Consider the following 16,828-nt stretch of genomic DNA (forward strand, 5'->3'; position numbering starts at 1 on the left):
AGTATCCAAGTAAAGTGAAAGGAAGAGTTACGTATCTTTCACTTTAAATCAGAAGCTAGAAATGATTAAGCTTGGTGAAGAAGACATGTTGAACACCAAGACAGGTCAAAGCTAGGCTTCTTGGGTAAGTTAGCTAAGTTGTGCATGCAAAGGAAAAGTTCCTTACGGAAATGAAAAGATGAAAAGAGCTACTCCAGTGAATACAGGAATATGAAAGTGAAACAGTCTTACTGCTGATATGGAGAAAGTTTCAGTGGTCTGGATAGAAGACCAAGTAGCCACAATATTCCCTTAAGCCAAAACCTAGTTTAAAGCAAGGCCCTAACTCTCTCCAATTCTATGAAGGCTGAGAGAGGTGAGGAAGCTACAGAAGAGAAGTCTGAAGCTAGCAGAGTTTGGTTTATGAGGCTTAAGGAGAGAAGCCATCTCCACAATGTAAGTGCAAGGTGAAGCAGCAAGTGCTGATGTAGAAGCTGCAGAAATTTATTCAGAAGATCTAGCTAAGATAATTCCCAAAGGTGGCTACATTAAACAACAGATTTTCCATGTAAATGAAACAGCCTTATATTTGAAGAGGATGCCATCTAGGATTTTCATAACTAGAGAGAAGTCAATGCCTGGGTTCAAAGTTTCAAAGGACAAGATGATGCTCTTATTAGGGGCTAATGCAACTGATGACTTTAAGTTGAAGTCAATGTTCATTTACCATTCTGAAAATCCTAGGGCCATTAAGAATTATGCTATTTATGCTCTATCTACTATGCTTGTGCTCTATAAATGGAACAACAAAGCCTGGACGACAGCACATCTGTTTACAACATATTATTTTAAGCCCACTTTTAAGACCTACAATTCAGAAAAAAAAATTCCTTTCAAAATATGACTGCTCCTTGACAATGTACTTGGTCACCCAAGAGCTCTGATGGAGATGTACAATGAGACTGCTGTTTTCATGCCTGCTAACACAATATCCATTCTGCAGCCCATCAATCAAGGAGTAACTTTCAAGTCTCATTACTTAAGAAATATATTTTGTAAGGTTATAATTGGCCATAGATAGTGCTTGCTCTATGGATCTGGGCAAAAGCCACTGAAAACCTTCTAGAAAGAATGCACCATTCGAGATGCCATTAAGGACATTTATGATTCATGGGAAGAGGTCAAAATATCAGCATTAACAGGAGTTGGAAGAAGCTGATTCCAATCCTAATGGATGACTTTGAGGGGTTCAAGACTTCAGTGAAGGAAGTAACTGCAGATGTGGTGGGAATAGCAAGAGAACTAGAATTAGAAGTGGAGCTTGGAGATGTGGCTGAATTGCTACCATCTCATGATAAAACTTGAGTGGATAGGACCTGCTCCTCAGAATCTACTCCTGGTGACAATACTGAAAAAACAACAAAGGATTCAAAGGATTAAGAATATTACATAAACTGGGGCGCCTGGGTGGCTCAGTCGGTTAAGCGTCTGCCTTCAGCTCAGGTCGTGATCCCAGGGTCCTGGGATCGAGCCCCGTGTCGGGCTCCCTGCTCAGCGGGAAGCCTGCTTCTCCCTCTCCCACTCCCCCTGCTTGTGTTCCCTCTTTCGCTGTGTCTCTCTCTGTCAAATAAATAAAATCTTTAAAAAAAAAAAAAAAAGAATATTACATAAACTTAGTTGATAAAGCAGGGGCAGGGTTTGAGAGGATTGACTCCAATTTTGAAAGAAGTTCTACTATGGGTAAAATGCTCTCACATGCTACAGAGAAATCATTTGTGAAAGGAAGAGTCAATTGATGCAGCAAACTTCACTGTTGTTTCATTTTCATTTTAAGAATCCATAGCCACCTCAACCTTCAGCAACCATCACCCTGATCAGACAGCAGCCATCAACACTGAGGCAAGACCCTCCATCAGCCAAAAGATTACGACTTGTTGAAAACTTAGATGATGGGTAGAATTTTTAGCAACAGTCTTCTTAAATTAGGATATGTACATTATTCTTTTAGACATAATGCTATTGTGTACTTAACAGACTACAACATAGGGTAAACATAACTTTTATATGCACTGGGAAACCAAAAAAATTCATGACTCACTTTATTGCGATACTTGCTTTATTATGGTGGTCTGGAACTGAACCCACAATATATCCAAGGTATGCCTGTGTTTTTTAACAGCGTAATGCCATATGCCAAGCTATTGGATCACATCACACACAGCACTTTACAAGTATTTAATATTCAAAAGAACACAAGTAACTAAAATAATATACACCCACTGTGTAACAAACCAACCACCAAAGCAGGAAATTTAATTTCATATTCATAAACTCTTAAGATGTTGCATGTAATCCAAGATTAAAACATTCTAAATGTGATGTTTTCCTACAAATGCTGAACTTAACGCTTTATTCTTTTTTACCTCAAGGTTTACAAAAGTCTTCAATTTAGCATCAGTGAGAATAATTTTGCTTCTTGAAGTCAATTTCCCACCAACTCAAAGAAATATTCAACTATATGTAAATTAATTTTAGAGAATTATCTTCAGGGCATTTAATTTTTAAAGTAAAATAAATTTCTATTCATAAAAATCTAGCTTGCATTAAATATCAACGTTTTAATTTTAAAAGAACTCATTTTATCTTAATGTAAGAATCATCACATGAAGGTAGTATTTTCTTCTACCTTCAAGTCATGAAATTAAGCTTCAATCAACTACAAGCAGGAGGGATGCATAAAGACTGCTCAAATATTATAAACTAGAAGATTAAATGCCTAAATTCATATTTATCATTTTTTACAGCTAAAGAATTTACTTTTAAAAATTAAATGAAAATACTCAGCCATAAAAAAGAATGAAATCTTGCCATTTGCAACAATGTGGATGGAGCTAGAGAGTATTATGCTAAATGGAGTTAATGAGGGAGAGACAAATACCATATGATTTTATTTATATGTCGAATTTAAGAAACAAAACAAACCAACACAGAGGGGGAACAAAAGAGAGAGGCCAACCAAGAAACAGACTGCTAACTACAGAGAACAAACTGCTGGTTACCAGAGGGGAGGTGGGTGGAGGGATGGGTGAAATAGGTGATGGGGATTAAGGAGGGCACTTGTGATGAGCATCAGGTGTTGTAAGGAAGTGTTGAAGCACTAACTTCTACACACCTGAAACTAAATATTAAACTATAACTGGAATTTAAGTAAAAAGTTGGAAGAAAAAAAAGAAAATTTTATAACTAAAAGACTTGTAAGTCAGAACATAAATGTATTACTTTTAACTGAAATACAAACTGGAATTATTCAAGTAATTCTCTCAGTACCATGGTGATAACCAGATGGTAAATAAGTAGTTGTGGAAAATCTACCTTCTACACAGATGTACTTATTTCTCCATTCAATACCATCAGGCCTGGGAATGGCTTTGGCTTCACGAACTGAAATCATTTGACTGTTCCAGCTACAAGAAGAAAAACATAACTGTTAACTATTTTCTTAATTTTCCCTTTTATTGTATTTATTATATAATACTAAGTCCCACTCTAATTTTCTCACAAAATACTGAAACTTGCCTTGACCCTCAGCACCACAATCCCTTTTCCCCTTCTCCTTTTTTCTCCACAGCACTTATATTCTAACAATTTGCTTATTTAGTATGTTACTGTTTACTGCATATCTCGCCGAAGCAGAATGAAAGCTCCAAGATGCTGATTTATGTATTTTTTCACTGTTCAAATAGTTGCTTAGTATAAAGTAGGCCTTCAATACATTATTTATTGAATAAATGAAGTAATATGAAAAATAAAGCGTAAGTAAGCAAAAAATGTAAAAATTGTGTTCGCTGTTAGCACCTCAGTAAGGATTTTTTATTTGTTAAGAGAGATGCAATCTTGTGTTGTTTTCTGGTATCATTAAATAATTTTTGTTTACTGCATGTCCACTTGTATGATTTGGGAGAAAATTTTACAATTATCCAAGAGAAGCCAGTAGATGCTGTTTTAGGAAAAATTAATACTCTGAAAACATACTGTTATTGCTATATATCAGATGTAACTCTTAACGGTAAAGTTATATTCAAGTAAAACAATTTTTTATCAGCATGTCTGAAAGTAATTGTTCAGTCTTTAGTATGTACTAACCTTATATTTTGTTTTTTAAAAATTTCTTTACAATTATACTACTTCTGCACAAGTACAATTTTCTTTTTCTCAAGGAACACTGTAAAACGTATGACCATTCAGTTTGTATGTAAGAGACAAATGAGTTTGGAAAATAGTTAATATCTCTATTTTCAGCCATACTTAGCTTTGTCCAACATTTCAGTAAGAATAAAAAGACCAAGGTTTGGGACCTTCCAACTCCAACACTGATCTTACCCTTCCTCTACTTATCAGATGAAAAAGAATCCCTAGGAATATAATTGAGGGTCCAATACGGCATTTGTTTCTGGAAAACTGATTAATCTCTATGTAAAATATGCAAAAAAACATTGCATCTTGTGAAGTTTGATAATTGAAAAGGATCCTCAAAGTATGATTTTCTATTTTTTCTTATGAGGAGTACAATTTAGAAATACTTTGCAAAGACAGCTTTAAGTTCTTTAAGAATACATATCAGAATTTATGCTTTTTAAAAACTAAGTGGGTTATCAATGAGAAACAGTATTAATTACAGTAACATGTTTTGGATATTTCGTGTACAGCAGCTCCATTAGTATAAACTCCAAACAGAAAAGTACACTGCTCTGTTGGCCCAAGTGTGTTTCCAAAATTTTTTTAAAATAACAATGTAGAGGTGCCTGGCTGGTTCAGTCGATAGGTAGAACATGCAACTCCTGACGTTGGGGTTGTGAGTTCAGGCCCCGCAATGGATACAGAGATGACTTAAATAAATTAATAAATAACTAATAACAATAAAATAAAACAATGTCAAGGGGAGAGTTATATAACCACATGCCTGAACCAAACATGATCACGGGTGAATTATACTATGTGCTTTACTTTATACCACTTAAGATATATTTCACTAATAAAATGAACTTTTTTCTTGAGACTACTTGTTTCTCACTGAACTTACAGGACAGTTGAATCTGCAATAAAATTAAAATTGGAAACATTATGTTAAAAAGGGATAAAGCGATTTTTTTCAGACAAGTTTAGAATCTTGAAATACTGTATCCTGCTGCTAAATTACAATTTTTACTTTCTTAAATCAAAGGAACTCTCCTCACCATACTTGTATGAAATCCAATCCAGAATTTATATTACATGCCAATACTTGGTTCTAAACCAGGTGACAGAAACATATGTGACATACCAATATTCACTTTATCATCCCTAAACAGGTATCATTTAAGCTTCAACCTATAATCAACCCAAATAATGCAGTTATTTAAGTGACTGTAACACCTGAAGTACTTCACAGAGGAAAAAAATATTTTAAATCACTATTATTTAGACTGATTCAATCTATTGCATTTTCAAAGCACTTTTAAATATTTCTAAATTACTAAATATATGAAATCATAAAACCTGATAGATATAACTTATATGCTATTTTTACTCTTAAAGGTGAATTTAAATGTAAAATTCAAATGGCAATTTAGAAACATTTTCCCTAAATATTTCTTTCTTTAAAACACTGGCCCCAAATTAAGCCTTTTATCATACCATATTTTTCTACCATAATTTGTTTGCCACGTAAAAATCTGTTATTGTCACTCAACAATTGAAATGTAAAATAAGATATAGTCCATAGAAGAGGAATGTACCAGAAAAGAACAGGAGAGCAGATATACAGTTTAATTTAATCTAAAACAGATTTGATAATATATGACAATCTTTTGAATGTAAAATTCGGTTTACCAACCCTACATTGGTTAAGATGTTTGCTTCTTTTCTTCAGTAATGATAATGAACTGCTACTGATCTATTCACTCTCTTCTAGCCATTCTTTTTGTGACTAAGTATTTATTTCAAAATACTATGCTTACATTGGAACATTACAAACAAAAATTTAAGTCCAACAAAAAGTCAAAATTATGGGCCTGAACTATGTGGCTATATATATTAAGCAAGACTAGTCAAATTAAGTGAACAAATATATACAGTTTTGTTTTATTATTAAGGGCTGGGAAGCAAACAAAATGTCAGGGATTTCAAACCTCGTAAGCAAACAGAAAATTCTGCTCTAATCCCAGAGTTTTGTTTTGTTTTGTTCTTCTGCCTGACCCTTTCTTCTACCTGACCCCTTAAATGCTGGTGGCCATCAGGGCCTTGCCTCTTTCAATCCTCTTCTAATGCTACAGTACCCCTCCCAAGCTTTAACAGTCTGATGTTTCTTTCCCAAATCCTTTTCTCCAGCTTTGACCTTGCTACTAAGCTCTAGGACAATTATTGCAACTAACAACTGGAAACTGCCGGGGCACCTGGGTGGCTCAGTCGTTAAGCGTCTGCCTTCAGTTCAGGTCATGATCCCAGGGTCCTGGGATCGAGGCCCGCATCGGGCTCCCGGCTCCACAGGAAGCCTGCTTCTCCCTTACCCACTCCCCCTTGCTTGTGTTCCCTCTCTCGCTGTGTCTCTCTCTGTCAAATAAATAAATAAAATCTTTAAAAAAAAAAAAAAAACAATTGGAAACTGCCACCTGGATGTCCTACATGCATCCCCGTGTCCACATTTTCAAGACTGAATACATTCAGTCCATGGTCAGTTATTAAAAATCACTTGCTTGCATACCATCCCCCCAAACTCTCTTACCCTTCTTGCTGCACTGAACTTAGCTGGTTGAAATACAACCATAATTATTAAGTCTTTGTCTACTTCAATCCTTTCCCCTGCAGCTCAATGTGGCTGGAGAAAAATATGCAACCATGCTGACCTTAAATTCATGATAACTTTAAATTCACTTAAAATTCATGATGACTTAGCTCAAAAGGACCCTAAATGCTACTCCCCACCAAACATACTGTATTTCCATAGTTAATTCACTCCTTTACTCTCCTACAGGACAATTCATACTTTCCCTCACTTTCCAAATTTCCTCCCTCCAATCATTCCCAGGTGATGTCCATGCTTCATTTCACTAAAAAAACTAAAGCAACCAAAAGATAATTTCCACTAGCTCCCACATCAATTCAACTGGCATTCCTTTGAATCCATATACTCTTTTACTTATTATTATTAACGCATCATCTGTGCTCCTATCCCACTTGTGCTCTAGATTCCAACCCTTCCTGATTCAAAAAAGCATACTATTCAACAATTTACTATATCTTTTCCTGATATCATCAATTTTGCCATCAAGGTAGGTTATTTCTCCTTTCTAAAAACAAAAACTCGGGGCGCCTGGGTGGCTCAGTCGTTAAGCGTCTGCCTTCGGCTCAGGTCATGATCCCAGGGTCCTGGGATCAAGCCCCACATCGGGCTCCCTGCTCAGCGGGAAGCCTGCTTCTCCCTCTCCCGCTCCCCCTGCTTGTGTTCCCTCTCTCACTGTCTCTCTGTCAGATAAATAAAATCTTTAAAAAATAAATAAATAAATAAAAAGAAAAACAAAAACTCAATCCCACTTAACTCTCCAATTTCTACTCCATTTTTTCTGCTCCCCTTTATAAGTATATACACTCTACATATTACTAGTGTCTAAACACTATCCTATCTGTATTTAATTCGTCCCTGTTCACTCTTGAGCCCACACCAATGATGCTTTTTATCCCTATTTTTCCATAGAAACTGCTCCTAATAAATGTCCAGTGGCCTCCATGTGGACCAATATTTCAATGGTCAGCTTTTAGTTCTCATCTTGTACTCGATCCATCAAAAAATGTGACACAAATAATCAGTCCTTCCCCCTCGAGACATTTTTTCTCTTTGGATTCCAAGACAACACATTCTATTGGCTTTCCTTCTATCTCAATGATAGACTATAAATTAGATCCTTCTTATCCCTAACCTCATGTATATACTATACAATTTATTTGTTTATTGTCTATCTCTCCGTACTACAATACATACTACAATGTAAGCTCCATGAAGACAAAGACTTTTGCCTGTTTTGTTAATTGTCATATCCCCGGTGCATAGAAAAATAGCTTGATATATAGTAGGCACTCAATGATTTACTGATTAAATGAGAGGGAAAAAATCAGTAAGAAAGGAGATAGTCAAAAAAATTGGGCCTTTGTAATTTCCTACTTAAAAAATGTATTTAAGGGGCGCCTGGGTGGCTCAGTCCATTAAGCGGCTGCCTTCGGCTCAGGTCATGATCCCAGCATCCTGGGATCAAGCCCCACATCGGGCTCCCTGCTCCGCGGGAAGCCTGCTTCTCCCTCTCCCACTCCCCCTACTGTGTTCCCTCTCTCGCTGTCTCTCTCTCTGTCAAATAAATAAATAAAATCTTTTTTAAAAATGTATTTAAGTATGTAGGCATGCATTTTTAACACAAGAGATAAGACTAGCAGTAATGGCATGTGATTAGGCATCCAGGGAATAAAAGGATTACAAAATAGGTGACTTTTTAAGGCTCCTAGAATCTCTAGTACCTAGGTGTAAGATATTTAAAACTTATATTTTGTTTTGTTTTGTTAAAATACAAAATGATTACATTCAGACTTTATTTTTTCCTAGTTTCTCTGAGCAACCTGATCCTTTCTTTATTTATCAGTTCCCTGCTCCCAGGTACAGTTCTAGAAGCATGGCTTCATTTTAAGAATTTTCAGCAGGAAGGTTTAGAAGACAGCTGTGAGTGAAGTAGGTAAGAAAATCTTAGTAATTTTTAAATGGCCATACAAAATTTCTGCAACATTTATACCATATACTCAAGCATCCCTTAACAGACACTTAATTCTGTCTTTGAGTAAAGAGAATCTTTTAAATGAATGTCTCAAAGTTCAGAAGAAATCCTTACAAACATTTCTAACAGCTGCCAGAATTCCTTTGCACAGCACCTAGTTCACTGCCATGACTACATTCTTGGCAGTGCTCCCTACAGTCAAATTTCTGAAAATATCTGATATGAAACAATGACAAATGCACTGTATGACGAAAGAAAAGGTGACGATGCCTCCAAAATCATGTATCATAGTGATAACAAATGCATCCAAAAGTTCAAAACCTCTTTTGAAGTCTCAGCATCCTAGCCAGTATCATTTGGCACAACCAGCTAGTTTCTGTTAATACTAAACTAATACACAAACCTGTTCATCTACCTTTTTGTTTCAGTCCAACAAAGCAGTTGGCTTTCAAGGCACTGGTATCTAGATGCTCTAATCCTAAACTATACATGGTAGAAATATACCTTTTTTCTATGAATCCTTTTCCCTCTCTGCAAACTTCACTAATTTACAATAGAAAAGACAATGCCAATATATTCTAACAATTAAGAATGGTTCTGGAGTCAGACCTGAGACTGAATCCCAGTTCTCTCACTATCTAGCTGTACTGCCATGGACAAGTTTCAAGTACACAAATTCCCTAGGCCTCACAAGGTGTTACTATGAGGATTAAATAATACACAAGAATCACTCAGCATACTGTAGGACACTAAGTAAATACTCACGAAACATCAGCTTTTGTTACCGCAGCATCTTACAAATCTTGACTCTAGAATAACCTTTGTTGTCTCTTATGTCCCGTGTGTTATAGTCTTAAATCTTTTCTCATCTTATAAATGAAGGCCCCTTCCTTTTTATCCTTGTTGCCTGGACTTAAACTCTGGTCCTAGTCATCTTTAATGATGATTATTATAACTTCATTCTTACTGAACTACTTTCCACCAGCACTTTTCCTACGTTTTTCTTAACCTGATTCAGTAATTTTTAAGTCATCTTTAAGGATCTTTGCAACATGTCTATAATCTTACCCTCTGTTCAAAATTATTTATTTATAGCAAGAATTTTTCAAGTACCCACTCTCTGGCAGTGGGCTAGGTAATGGAGACTAAACTGTAAACAAAACAGACAGTCTGATGAAAGCTTTGCACTGAGGAATTTAAGTAACATTACTTCTTTCATGCCCTATGTTTCAAATCATCTGAGTCAAGTTTCTTTAGAGCTACTGCATCATAGCAAATAAGGTAATACCAACACTGCAGTAAAGTACCATAGTTAAGAGTATTAATTTTGCAGTCAAAACTATCATAAATACTCCCCCTGACTAGCTGTGTGATCTTAGGGCAAGTTTCTTCACCTCTCTCTATATATGCTTCACTGGTAAAATGGGCATGATATAATATTGTAACATATGGCTAGTACGTAAATGAGAAGATACATATAATCTGTTGGGAACAGTTTTTCCCAGCTAGTAATAACAATTTACAATGAATGCTATTATTATTCCCCTCTCCAAATCTTTTCAAAATGGTACCCTGTGGTTACCATACCCTCCTCCTCTAACTTTGTAAAACTCCTAAGTCCTTTCTCTTTCCCCCCTTCAAACTTTTCTAAATTGATCAGAAGAGCTGCAATTCCTAACCCCACTCTATCTGGACTTCTAGAACTCCCTTAGGAACATTCAGTTAAGTCCAGTCTAATTATATACTTCAGCGTTCCATGTTTACATATCACCCTCAGAAGAAAGGGGAAAAAAAAGGAAAGAGAGTATTCCTTGATTTTTATATACTAACTATTCAGATATCAAGGAGATCTTTTTCCATGTTTGTCTTAGCTGTGCTTTTTACTATAAATCTTAACTTCCTAAAAACAGATGTTTCAAACTATACAGCACCTATACATGGCCAACACAAACATTTATTCAGCCCTACTATGAAGAGGGAGCTAAACATAAGACAGGATGGCTACTGCAATCAACTAAAACTGGGCTTACTGAACTATCATTTTTCATTAGATAGGAATATAAAATCTATTTAGTTTCTAATAATTAATCACTAGATATTAAATTTTATAAATTACACATTTCTGGACAAGTTTGTAGCTTCTGACCAAAAGTGTAGCATTCACATGTAAATGAATAAAACACAATCTGATGTTTCACTTACTCAAATTCTGTAGCATAATATTTAAGAAAGCCCAGTAAGAGGTCCCCAAGATTTGATTCATTCTTCGAGAGGTAAGGAGGAACATTACATGGAGCTTGATGTACAAGGTGCAGCTGTACAGCAGGACTAAAAGATTCCTGTCAAAAAGAAAAAGGGGGAAATATAAAGTCATTTAAAACACACACTAAAAACTTTACAAATCCTGACCTAATGCTCTCTGAAGAAGAGACAAGAAATCCTCTTTATGCTGGCAGTTTGGAAATTTGAAGATTTTCTTCCACTAAAGATTTCACCGGTGTTTGCAGTATGCGAGAAAGTACCCAAAAAACTAAGACACTCTAAACCTTGGCTGAGGTATATCATGCATTTAACCAAGAGGTCTACAGTAGCAGAAGATTTTTTAACTCATAAATAAATCCTTACTATACATACCAAGATTTCATCAAATAACATAGAGATTTCTTTATAAATGTTCCTCCTTCTGAAGTGCCTCTACAAGGAGCAGTTGTACTTTATAAAGGCTGTACCAAGCATAAGGTAAGAGCATTTTCTAACTGCCACTTAAAATTTCTCCTAGAGACCATAAAAGTAGTATATGAATAGTACTTACACCAATTTTAAGATTTTTAAATTTTTGTTTTATTTTTGTATTTTGTATCTTAATGGGAAGAGCAGACAAACATTCAACATGAATTGAACTTGAAAAGACATAGATGGCAGGGAAAAGAAGAACGATAGGAAACTAAGCAGCAAGCAATATTCAGCAAACTTTTACCACAATATTCATAAGGGAAGGTATCATTTGCTTGTAATCCACGCCCAAACAACACACTTATTAGAAAGAATACTAATGGGTACTTATTCTTTTTGCTAACTATTCCATTCATATCTGATCCTTCCTCTATTAACAGCAAGTTCTGGCTCTAAAACATACTAAATGAACTACAGAGATTCTCAAGTAATACATATCCAAATGGTAGAAAACACTCTTCTTAAGGTAATTTGCACAGTTGCTCTTAAGACAGGTTTTCTACATTCCCCTTTGCCATTAGAGTAATAATAGATTTTTTTTAAAGCAACTAGTTAATGGATGACAGCTATTCTTAAGGTTCCCAAATACTTAACAAATCAACCTTGGGTTTACAGTTATCAATTCAATTAGTAACCCAACTTTAAAAACCAGAGGCTCCCCAAATAACTAAACTGTAATGCAGAGAAATTGGGTAGTGCATCTAGTTAAAGGTAATCCTCAGGAAAAATAAAAGAGCAAGAAAATAAAAAATTCCCTCCCGTCCTATTATCTACAATTCTATCCATAATTTTTAACTACCAAAAGTGATTACCTTTCTTTCAGAGGACAACCACAGTTCATAAAGCTAACACTCCTAAACTTCGGACCTCCCCTTACACTTCTAGCAGATTTAGTGTTACATTATGAGGCTTAAGTAGAAATCTAAATTGTTTCTAAGACTAGGGGGAGTTAGGGAAGAAGTCTCAATTTATAATAAAGAGTGGAAGCAGAAGGAAGAGCAGGCGTACTGCCTCTACCACCCTTTGTCTTTTACTTGTTCAGTGTAAAACTGAACTTAGGACAGTATTTTAAATTGTAAAATTTCAATATTATTTTCTGGCTAATTAAACAAAAAGGTTAACCTAAGTTCAAATGACAAGGAAAAGAAAAGTGGGTACTATTTAACAGCTTCCACTCTGAAAGCTTCTTACTAATTTTGACTTCTACGACATAGCACAGTAAGCATTCAATTTATTAACTGATGCTAAAATAAAAGAGTCATTTTCTTACCTTAAATCTAAAACTGTTTAAACCTCTTTTAAAATTTTTATTTTGTTCAATAAGTTAAAGAAAAAGATCAGCAGTTGTAAATTAACATTGAAGAGCTGTAAGACCTACTCTACTAAAATGGTGAATGACTTTGAGCCAACAATTTGACCAGTCTCCTCTTAGTGCCACTATTCTTTTTCATGGTCATATACGAAAAGGGCCATGTCATACATACTAGGGGAGAACTGAAGGAGAAATCCAAACTAAAAAAAAGGATCCAAAAGATGCTACAAGTTAACAGAAATTCCATTTAACCATCAGAAATCCCCATTTTTTATAATCATTAACATTACAGAAAGATTCTCCCATTTAAGAAAAATTTCATCAAACAATTTTCTTTAAAAAGGAAGCTCCCCTACTGCATATGTATTTAAGAATAATATACACTACTTTGGATAGGATATGGGTGGGCAAAACTTAAGCTAACATATTAGAAAATACATAATGACCAATCCAAAAGCCAAAGCAATTACAACCAAAATCCATGGAAAACCAATTTAACTGAGAACAATGTAATATCTATTTCTTAAAGCATTTGAGGTGGGGATTACTGATACTTAATGCTGTTTGTTTTTAACATGGGGAAGACATCTTTATTACTTTTTAAGGGTATATCTTATATGGGGTCTCTAATAACCAAATTTGTAATAACTTAATTCCTGAAAACATTTTCCAATTGATATTTAAATGCTAACATTTTTAAAGATACGTATCATCCTTTTCTTCCCTCAATCAATGCGAAGTTAAGAAAAATTTTAATGGGCAACTCCGTGAAAAACAACTGCAAAGTCTCACTTTTTTGCTCACACAACTGCCTACTAAAAATGGTAAAAACATCTTTTGCCAAATTCCATTATTTTCTGATCTGTGCCATAATATCTTACCTTCAAAGTTTGAAATTTGGACAATTAAGCACTTTCTGGAATAAATTAGATTGGTTAAACTTTCACTTGATAACTGTTCTTTAAAAAGATACATGCCTTAGGGGCACCTGGGTGGCTCAGTGAGCTGGGCAGCTGACTCTTGATTTTGGCTCAGGTCAGGATCTCAGGGTCCTGAGGTCTGGCTCTGCATTCAGCACGGAGTCTACTTGAGATCCTCTCTCTCCCTCTCCCTTTGCCCCTCCCCCTGCTTGCGTAGGCACACACTCTCTCTCTCAATAAATTTATTCCCTATTTTTTTAAAGATTTTATTTTAGAGACAGGGAGTGGGCAAGCGGGATGAGAGGGAGAGAGAGAGAGGGGGGAAGCTGACTCCCTGTGTCGGACTCCACACTCAGCTCAGAGTCTACTTGAGAGTCTCTCTCTCCCCCTTCATCTGCCCTTCCCCCGTGTTCACACACACACACAATCTCTCTAAATAAATATTTTTTTTAAAAAAGATATATGCCTTAACTGAAGGAGGACTGTTTTCTACCTCCAAGTTACATCCTATTCTAACAATATGAATTGTTAGGCCCTGGATATAAATGTTGAGAAAGGTCTCAAAGAAAAGGATAACTGATATGGAGTACTTAAGCAGAGTTCTGAATGAATAGAGAAAGAGCTAAATGATATACTGAAGTTCTACCAAGCTTTCTTAATTGTATGCAGATTACCACTATATGGTGGTAACATGTTAAAGACTGATCATTAAATTCTTTAAATTATATTTGCTTTTAAAGTTTTTGAAAGCTTTTTTGGAAAGCTTTTAAAGTTTTGTAATCAACATAAGTATCATAAAGTAGAAGTACTATAATGAAGTGGTTAAGAGCATGAGCTTGGGAGTCAGATCTAGCTTTGAAACCTATTAGCTATATGAAATTAATCAAGTTACTTAGCTTTCCAAATGTTCAGCTTCTTCATCTATAAGAAAAATAACAGTACTCATGAACTGTAATGAGGATTAAATGATACAATGTATATAAAGCATAGCAGCAATAGTATTACCTACATATTATTTAGTATATGCCAGGCATCATTATTATAACTATACAATTCATACAATAATGCAGTATGGTTACCTCCTGAAATAATGTATTATTTCAAAATTAACTTCCTTATAACTTTTAAAATTTAAATAATATCAATTTTAAGAGAATGTTTTTTATCATTAAAACAGACTTCATCAAAATTTTTAAATTCATCTTTTTCAAAGGTATTCATTTATAGCCTGTTTTACATAACTAAAATCCTTCATCATATTATATGCATTTTAAAAATGAAAAAAGTTGCTATATCTATACATGTATACATATGTATATATGTAAAATTTAATATATTTTCAATATATAACTGCACAGAGGAACTCTACATCCTCAGAATTCCTAATCTCGTAACTATAAAGATGGCTTTCTGGAATATGAAGATACCGTTAGGGAAAGAAACAAATATAAGTTGTCTCATAAATCTCCACCTAGCATAAATCTAGGTAAAATATGCTCTCATTAAAATAAAGATCCCTTCATAAGCTTAACCTAAGTTTATATATTTCAACTCTCTCAACTTCATTGCTTTAACTCAATAGTAAATATTCTGCTCTGTATCACTCATGTTGCTTTTTTAAGTCGGTAAGAATAAAGTAGTAATAATAATGCTATATTATTATCATATGGCCCAGTGTGGAACTCTTGATTATCCAAGTGCCTTTGGTCATTGGTGGCAGCAAGACTTAATGGTTTTTAGCCAGTGGTGCCGCAACCAGATTTTACTGCAATATCTAAAGGGTCAAGTAGTGACTTTGTACCACTATTATTTCAAATTTAAGTATTCTGCCATGGAACCATCCATACCAGGCTGGAAAATGACATATGAAATCTTCAATATTAAGGTCTCTCTCTGCTTGGCAGCTTCTTAGGGGAATAATGAGAGTTGCAATTTTGACTCTTGTGTTTTTAGAATTCAAATGGCATAGCTTTCTGAAATGAATTTTTCAAGTTTAATAGTTCATAGTAGGAGTTTTGTGACTTTAATTTGTGTTCTTTTTTGTAAAAAAAAAAAAAAAAAAAGATAAATATATGACTTTATGCCAGTTTCCCAGTAAGCCTCATATTCTTTTATTCACTACTCAATGATAATGTGTTGCTACAAATACTGTCACATAAGTAAATAAAAGTGAATAATTACTTAAAAAAATAATAATGCTATATTATGATATAGCTTTTGAAGATAAAGATATGGTTAGAGTCTTTCATTCTTTCCTTTCCTAATTTAGTATCCTAACTGAATTGAAATACCATACCCATTTTTAAAATAAATATATTACCATAAATTTGAGAAAATATGAAAATAACTTTAAAAAGCATAATACATTGAACAAATGTTATTCTACTCCAAAGTTTTTATCCTATTTTTTAATTCTATTTAACTATATTAGAGAAGCTCAAAATTTAAAAGAACCTTGTTCCCTTGTAAAATAACAAAGGTTTTTTTTTTTGTTACTATAAAGTTTTAAGTCATTCTCAAACTTATTTATACAAGTTGAAATTTTGTCATACATGTTGTTCTTAAAGAAAGGTATATCTATATAGGAACAATCAGATATACACAAAATGTAATAGGCAACAGAAACTATATTAGTGAATAGTACTATCATTTTGTCTTTAAAAATGTCAGTTTCTGGATCCATAATTTGTGACTATAGAGCTTGAATTAATAATATAACCTTCCGTAAACTAAGACAGTTTCTTCAGCTGTGAATCAAGGATAATACTATACAAGTTTGTTTAGGATTAAGAATAATGCATATAATATTTATAGAGTGCTGACATAAAATAGATACTAAATAAGTGACAGTTATTAGTAGTAAGAAATAAGCTGATCTGTTTGTTCCATTAGATGGACCACTGAGAAAAGTGCTCTACTGACCAATCAGCTTACAGGTTTCATATAAAATTTAAAATCCTGTAGAGTGGATAGTAAGTCCTTACCCACGTAAGCATTAACCTGATAGTAAAAATAATGTACTTTAAATATTTATGATAATGTAACCACACCTGAAAGCAAATTAAGATATTCTTAAATCTAGCAAGTCTTGC

General features: G+C 34.4%; 1 protein-coding gene across 4 annotated transcripts in view; it reads right to left on the reverse strand.

The window, feature by feature from the left end:
- The window catches only part of TENT2 (terminal nucleotidyltransferase 2), a 68,100-nt gene that overhangs the window by 5,170 nt on the left and 46,102 nt on the right, over window positions 1-16,828 (reverse strand). For all 4 annotated transcript variants that reach the window (XM_032404120.1, XM_032404119.1, XM_032404123.1 and 1 more), the window contains 2 exons: window positions 10,974-11,110; window positions 3,352-3,443 (listed from right to left, as the gene is read on the reverse strand). In XM_032404120.1, coding sequence (XP_032260011.1) covers window positions 3,352-3,443; window positions 10,974-11,110 — 229 coding nt within the window. The remainder of the gene's footprint in view (window positions 1-3,351; window positions 3,444-10,973; window positions 11,111-16,828) is intronic.

The sequence above is a fragment of the Phoca vitulina genome, unplaced genomic scaffold (assembly GCF_004348235.1).
Source record: "Phoca vitulina isolate PV1807 unplaced genomic scaffold, GSC_HSeal_1.0 scaffold6, whole genome shotgun sequence".
NCBI classification, from domain to species: Eukaryota; Metazoa; Chordata; class Mammalia; order Carnivora; family Phocidae; genus Phoca; species Phoca vitulina.